Here is a 7,753-nt window from a genome sequence, read left to right as displayed (position 1 = left end):
TGAAAACTCCCTCGGGAGGTAAAAGGGTTGGCATTTGACCATCAGGTATTCCAAGACGGGTGAACAATGGGTCAGCACTTTCACCGTGCTCGAGTCAGCACAGCAGTTGTTCTTGATGAAGAGGGAAATCCCCCTCCTCGATTTCCCCGACTCCACTGTCCTGTCGCCACGGTGAATGGAGAATCCATCGAGTTGGATAGCCATGGGGGGTATCCTGTCTGAGAGCCATGTTTCAGAAAAACAGAGGATATTGCAGTTTCGAGAGTACTGTTGGTAGCAAATCCGCGATCGGAGGTCCTCCATCTTATTATCAAGTGACTGGCCAGTAGAATGGAGGGAAGAGGTGGCCGGCTCTCCCTTCGCCCTAATCTCGCCAGGGTCCCCCTTCCAGTTTGCGCCCTCCGCCTCTACGGCTCCTGTCTCACCCGATTTGCCTTCAAGACAAGTGACATCAATATTGACGTCACCTACCCCTCCACTGTAAGTCTTGTCTGTTTCCTAACAACCCACTCATGCAAGTTATATACACACAGTGGCCAGTTTATTAGGTACACCACCCCGTTCACGTAAATGGTTAGCTCCTACAGACAGTGAGTCACGTGGCCATGGCTTGCTATATAAAGCAGGCAGACTGGCATCCAGTTACTGTTCGATTGAACGTTAGTGGGCAAAACAAGCGACCTAAGCGACCTTTGAATGTGATATGATCGTCAGTGTCAGGTGCGCCAGTTCCAGTATCTCAGAAATGTCCGACCTCCTGGGCTTTTCACGCATGGCAGTGTCTAGGGTTTACTGAGAATGGTGCGACAAACAAACAACTGGAAAAGAAACACCAACAAAAGCCATTCATTAAACAGGGTTCTATTCATTCCATTCATTAAACAGGATTCTATTCATACCATTCATTAAACAGGATTTCATTCACACCATTCATTAAACAGGGTTCTATTCATACCATTCATTAAACAGGGTTCTATTCATTCCATTCATTAAACAGGGTTCTATTCATACCATTCATTAAACAGGGTTCGAGGGGGGGCGTTCATGCAGATGCAGGAATGCCCACATGCAGGAACGCCCCGAATTGCAGGCTGCAGTTGCACACTACTGTCTCGCTTCGCCTCTTCCGTGGTGTATGTTGATTTACAAACAGGAAGCGCTTGCCGGAAGTTGCTCCCGTATTCGTGACGTGTTCTTGTAAGTAGTATTTGCAGTTGCTGCTGACTGATCAAATTCCACACTCAAATGCGGCGAGGGTTTGCTGATAAATTATAGCCACAATCAGTACAATAGGAAAGGGATCTTGATACGACCTACAAAAATGACAACCATGTTCGCAGACACTATTCTTATTGTGTTCATCTCTGTTTGCACAGCTCTGTTAGCTGAGGGTAAGTAACTACAGTAGCTAGCTAACTTGTTAACGTTAATTTTAGCTAAGCTATTTGGCTGACTTTAGCTAGCTACCTGATACGGGCTTTCTAATTTTGGCTAGCTAACTTCAAACATATTCGTTTTGTATTTTGTTTGGTAAACGCTGAGTGCTGTAGATGTTTTGTCATTTGGAAACCTATTTAATCCGGGGCATGGGTAGCATGTCGCCTCTTAGCTTTGGGACACAACATCGCGAGTCTCCCAATGTGTGTCCCAAAGCCCGATGAGTTGTGGCCCAAAGCTAGTCCCCTGTCAAAACGATAGGAACTAGCTAGTAAGGTAGCTAGCATTGCCCAGAGAATACCCTTGCCCAGAGCCATGTATTTAGAAATACAATATTGGCTTGGCTTTAGATCTGTCCTACAGCCATCAGAGCTAGGCATTGTGAGCTCTCGGCCAGGTCACTGGGTATCTGTTAACGACTTTGTGACAACGGCTGATGTAAAAAGGACTAAATAAATGTGATTGATGGTCACCATTGGTGCACTATTGATAATAACCGCATACTTGTTCTTTGTAGTTAGTGACAGTAGCCTATGTTTCATCAGGAGATGATTGGGGCATCATCAAATACACATGCATTATTTTCTATTGATATGTTGATGTATGAATGCTCTATATGTAATATTTGCCTAACCTTTAAACATCTCCATCCTAAGGAATTACATGGGTGCTGGTGTATCGTACTGCGAAGTACAAGAGTCTGAAGGCAGAGGTGGAAAAGCAAAGCAAGAAATGTGAGTATCTTTAAATACATGTTCATTGCTTTTCACTTTTTACACATAGATGACATTGTTCAATTCTTGGATAGCATTGTTGTTGCTAAGGGTGACAGCTCTGTAGTGAAAAATATATATATTTTTCTATTGTAATATTTCAGTGGAGAAGAAGAAGGAAACCATTACAGAATCTGCAGGACGTCAACAGAAGAAAAAGATTGGTAAGAAAGAACAGAGTCATATGTTTATACAGTTGAAGTCAGAAGTTTACATACACTTAGGTTGGAGTCATTAAAACTTGTTTTTCAACCACTCCACAAATTTCTTGTTAACAAACTATAGTTTTGGCAAGTCGGTTAGGACATCTACTTTGTGCATGACACAAGTAATTTTTCCAACAATTGTTTACAGACCGATTATTTCACTTATAATTCACTGTATCACAATCCCAGTGGGTCTGAAGTTTACATACACTAAATTGACTGTGCCTTTAAACAGCTTGGAAAATTCCAGAAAATGATGTCATGGCTTTAGAAGCTTCTGATAGGCTAATTGACATAATTTGAGTCAATTGTAGGTGTACCTGTGGATGTATTTCAAGGCCTACCTTCAAACTCAGTGCCGCTTTGCTTGACATCATGGGAAAATCTAAAGAAATCAGCCAAGACCTCAGAAAAAAAATTGTAGACCTCCACAAGTCTGGTTCATCCTTGGGAGCAATTTCCAAACGCCTGAAGGTACCACGTTCATCTGTACAAACAATAGTACGCCAGTATAAACACCATGGGACCACGCAGCCGTCATACCGCTCAGGAAGGAGACGCGTTCTATAATATAATAATATAATAATAATATGCCATTTAGCAGACGCTTTTATCCAAAGCGACTTACAGTCATGTGTGCATTCATTTTTACGTATGGGTGGTCCCGGGGATCGAACCCACTACCCTGGCGTTACAAGTGCCATGCTCTACCAATTGCGCTACAGAGGACCATGTCATGGCTTTAGAAGCTTCTGATAGGCTAATTGACATAATTTGAGTCAATTGGATGTGTACCTGTGGATGTATTTTAAGGCCTACCTTCAAACTCAGTGCCTCTTTGCTTGACATCATGGGAAAATCTAAAGAAATCAGCCAAGACCTCAGGTTCATCCTTGGAAGCAATTTCCAAACGCCTGAAGAGGTTCCATGTTCATCTGTACAAACAATAGTACTCAAGTATAAACACCATGGGACCACGCAGCCGTCATACTGCTCAGGAAGGAGACGCGTTCTGTCTCCTAGAGATTAACGTACTTTGGTGCGAAAAGTGTAAATCAATCCCAGAACAACAGCAAAGGACCTTGTGAAGATGCTGGAGGAAACAGGTACAAAAGTATCTATATCCACAGTAAAACAAATCCTATATCGACATAACATGAAAGGCCGCACAGCAAGGAAGAAGCCACTGCTCCAAAACCGCCACAAAAAAGCCAGACTACGGTTTGCAACTGCACATGGGGAGATTGTACTTTTTGGAGAAATGTCCTCTGGTCTGATGAAACAAAAATAGAACTGTTTGGCCATAATGACCATCGTTATGTTTGGAGGAAAAAGGGGGTGCTTGCAAGCCGAAGTAAAAATTGTAAAGTGGTTATCCCACTGGCTATAAGGTGAATGCACCTATTTGTAAGTCGCTCTGGATAAGAGCGTCTGCTAAATGACGTAAATGTAAATGAAGAACACCATCCCAACCGTGAAGGACGGGGGTGGCAGCATCATGCTGTGGGGGTGCTTTGCTGCAGGAGGGACTGGTGCACTTCACAAAATAGATGGCATCATGAGGAAGGAAAATTATGTGGATATATTGAAGCAACATCTCAAGACATCAGTCAGGAAATTAAAGCTTGGTTGCAAATGGGCCTTCCAAATGGACAATGACCCCAAGCATACTTCCAAAGTTGTGGCAAAATGGCTTAAGGACAACAAAGTCAAGGTATTGGAGTGGCCATCACAAAGCCCTGACCTCAATCCTATAGAAAATGTGTGGGTAGAACTGAAAAAGTGTGTGCGAGCAAGGAGGCCTACAAACCTGACTCAGTTACACCAGCTCTGTCAGGAGGAATGGGCCAAGATTCACCCAACTTATTGTGGGAAGCTTGTGGAAGGCTACCTGAAACGTTTGACCCAAGTTAAACAATTTAAAGGCAATGCTACCAAATACTAATTGAGTGTATGTAAACTTCTGACCCACTGGGAATGTGATGAAAGAAATAATAGCTGAAATAAATAATTCTCTCTACTATTATTCTGACATTTCACATTCTTCAAATAAAGTGGTGATCCTAACTGACCTAAGACAGGGAATTTTTACTAGTATTAAATGTAAGGAATTGTGAAAAACAGAGTTTAATTGTATTTGGCTAAGGTGTATGTAAACTTCCGACTTCAACTGTATATTTGGACCAAAGCTTTCCTGGACCATAGCTATCGTCTCATCATAACTTTGTCAAGACTATTACGATTATAGATATGACGGTTGGTGTATATAAAATAATGTGTGGTCCCCATACACAATATTCTAATTTTAACTTCACAGAGAGACAAGAGGAGAAACTGAAGAACAACAACAGAGATCTATCCATGGTGAGAGAAACGTGTTTTGTTGTCATACAAATTAAGCAAACTAAAGCCCTGTGTATTTTTTCCTCATTTCCTATCTAGCTTCATCGATGAAGGGGTGACCACATTTAATCTGACTGTCCTCCATCTTGCGTTACAGGTACGAATGAAGTCCATGTTCGCCATTGGCTTCTGTTTCACAGCGTTGATGGGAATGTTCAACTCCATGTGAGTGTACAGACAATGACAAATGCTATCTGTTAGATCTAGTGGCACAGGTGGCTACTCTGTTATGATGACAAACAACTCACTGTGTTCTTTGTGTGAGTTCTTTGTTAAGCAATGGCTCAGCTCAAAGTTAGTCATTCAATGCACCTCCTTACCCACTGTTTGTTAATATCATTGTTTGTTTGTTTTAGCTTTGATGGAAGGGTGGTGGCCAAACTGCCATTCGTCCCACTGTCCTACATTCAGGGCCTTTCCCATCGCAACCTTCTGGGCGAGGACTTCACTGACTGCTCCTTCATCTTCCTGTACATTCTCTGCACCATGTCCATCAGACAGGTAACTCAACTGACACTATCTTACCACCTGTCATGGGTTGCAGTGTATCGACAAGAGTAGCAAATACTGGGCTAACAAAAAGAGCAAGGCAGTTAACTTATGGATTTTAAGTTGAAGGTTTCCACAGACCCAATCTCTTAAAATATGATTCCACATTCAACAGCTTACGGTTCACAACTTACCAGAACTGGAACTTCTCATACATATCCTTGGTTTCTGTCTAAATGCTATTTAAATATGGTTTCCATCCATCCACAGAACATCCAGAAGATGCTGGGTCTGGCCCCCTCCAGAGCTGCCACCAAGCAGGCTGGAGGTTTCTTGGGACCCCCTCCCCAGGCAGCTAAGTTCTCCTAAGCACCAAGCACACGGGTGGCGTTCCAGGCTGACTACATTACAGTCCAATGGTTGTGTGCCGTGTCATCGAGTGCGCAGCCGAGCATCAGATGCTGTATCATATAATGTGGTTTTTGCAATGTAGTCTGCCTAGAACGTGGCCAGTGTCTTCAGTCCTATTTCTACACTGTGACTGTCTGGCCACAGAGAGAAGTTAGGGGACAGCCCCCTCATCTGTTCAGAGAATGACATTGCTGTCACAAAGATGGATGGGACGACTCTTTGGATGCATTGAATACCATCAGCAGCTACTGTATCATTAATTCATTACCTGTACCCACTATTTCATTGAAGTTTGTAGTATACCTGGTTTGACCCTTTTTTCCTGTTTTTGTTGCTTTTTAGATCGATTAGTTTGACATAAAAGTAGCTATGATTGTCAGTATAAATGATTTACAAAATGTTACAAAAGTGTGAAGAATATCCTGTGTTCAGATAAACATTGTGATAAGATGCTAAACAAAGATCGTATGAGATTGGAATAAATTAAGCAGAACTGGGAGTGGATTGGCTGTTTGGTTCATCAGTACATTATGTGATTACCTGGCTGTGTAGTATTTCATTTCTTACTAATTGAATAAATGTTTTATCACATTTTAGCCTGTTTGATGCTGTTTTCTTTTCTTTCTTTGCAATTCTGTGATATATGGCTGCTACCACAGGATACCATAAGGAAGAAGGGTAATGATAAGTAAAATAAGTATTCATGACTTTGGTGGTTCCTATCTCATGAAGAGCCCAATGAAGAGAAAGCTGTAAGTGGGTTAATGATGAGTCAGCAGAAAATTGTGTTACTCAATAGTCTACTATGTTGGAGCTGGGCTGGGGCCAACAACACAGATCAAGAGGACTGCCAAATTAATTGGCTGGGTCATTCCGATGATATGGTGCCTTTTTTTGTCTCCAGGAATGATCAGTTCTTATTTAGTGTAAAATATGGATTCCAAAAATCTTTAAATATAAGGTCAGGTGTCCTTTACCTTAAAAAACGCAAATGATGGATCCTGAAAGGGAATTTTATTCAATACTTTTTGTCAGTGGATGTAGGCGGTTTAGCCATGTACGCAAGTGCTATTTATCAACTTCCACAAGAAATATAAGCCATAAAATGTTTTAAAATGTTCTTATTTTATAGTCCTGGTTAAAGTCTCTTTCATCAATAATGTTTTTTCCATGATTATTGTATTCATTATTTTATTTAAGATTTTCTGTGTGTCCCTGATACCTCTTTCCACTCTGTTTGTTGTATTGTCCATTTCAGAAGGTGGTCCTCTGTAGCTCTGCTGGAAGAGCACGGCGCTTGTAACGCCAAGGTAGTGGGTTCGATCCCCGGGACACATACACAAAAAAAAAAAATTATGCACGCATGACTGTAAGTCGCTTTGGATAAAAGCGTCTGCTAAATGGCATATTATATTATTATATTAAGAAAACAACCCCTTCCTGCAATGACCCCGCATTCAGGAAGTGGCAAAAAGAAATAGGTGGAAAAGCTATGGTGCAAAGCTACATAAATATAAACACTCAGTTATATATATTTGTCCATGTTTCATGTTCTTAGTCTGTATGTCCCACTCATAAATGTCCACCCTGTTAGGCTAAATTATAGAGAAAATGCAAAATGTTAAAATGTGTTTGATAGAGCAGTTAAAATCATGTTCAAGTGTTCACCATTATGCTAGCTCAATCTTGCTCACTCACAGAGCTATGGCTTATTTAGGTTCAAAATGTCCACCCTGTTAGGATTACGCCCCCAAACAGTTTAAGTGCCTGAGTTTGACCAATATGTTTTTCTGAAAGTCAAACATGTCCTTTTTCTGATTTATATATTTATTATTTTTTTCTTCCAAAGATGTTGAAGTCCAAATGGCACCACATCATCGGAATGACCCGGCTGTTGACAGTTGCGTCCTCATGACCTAAACTGCTAAAAAAAAAATGTAAACTGTAATGTAAGGGGCCAACTCAATTGCCCAGGTTTTAGCAAAACGTCGAAACACTTATTTCAAATGCTGAAGGATCCGGATGATACAGTCC

General features: G+C 41.3%; 1 protein-coding gene across 1 annotated transcript; it reads left to right on the top strand.

Annotated features, from left to right (window-relative positions):
- The first annotated feature begins 1,163 nt into the window (after positions 1-1,163).
- Positions 1,164-6,315, top strand: tmco1 (transmembrane and coiled-coil domains 1). Its single transcript, XM_041838589.2, has 7 exons — positions 1,164-1,391; positions 2,094-2,171; positions 2,315-2,374; positions 4,734-4,780; positions 4,917-4,984; positions 5,176-5,320; positions 5,579-6,315. The coding sequence occupies exons 1-7, from the start codon at positions 1,322-1,324 to the stop codon at positions 5,675-5,677; spliced, it is 567 nt and encodes a 188-aa protein (XP_041694523.1). The 5' UTR covers positions 1,164-1,321; the 3' UTR covers positions 5,678-6,315.
- The last annotated feature ends 1,438 nt before the right edge of the window (positions 6,316-7,753 follow it).

This window comes from Coregonus clupeaformis, chromosome 20 (assembly GCF_020615455.1).
Source record: "Coregonus clupeaformis isolate EN_2021a chromosome 20, ASM2061545v1, whole genome shotgun sequence".
Classification (NCBI taxonomy): Eukaryota; Metazoa; Chordata; class Actinopteri; order Salmoniformes; family Salmonidae; genus Coregonus; species Coregonus clupeaformis.
This window is presented reverse-complemented; position numbering and strand designations above follow the sequence as displayed.

Bases quoted from the DNA above. Each gene is read 5' to 3' on its own strand.
- tmco1 (XM_041838589.2), top strand. From the start codon at position 1,322: ATGACAACCATGTTCGCAGACACTATTCTTATTGTGTTCATCTCTGTT. The intron at 2,172-2,314 runs GTGAGTATCTTT...GTAATATTTCAG, and splicing joins GGAAAAGCAAAGCAAGAAAT to TGGAGAAGAAGAAGGAAACC. The intron at 4,985-5,175 runs GTGAGTGTACAG...TGTTTGTTTTAG, and splicing joins ATGGGAATGTTCAACTCCAT to CTTTGATGGAAGGGTGGTGG.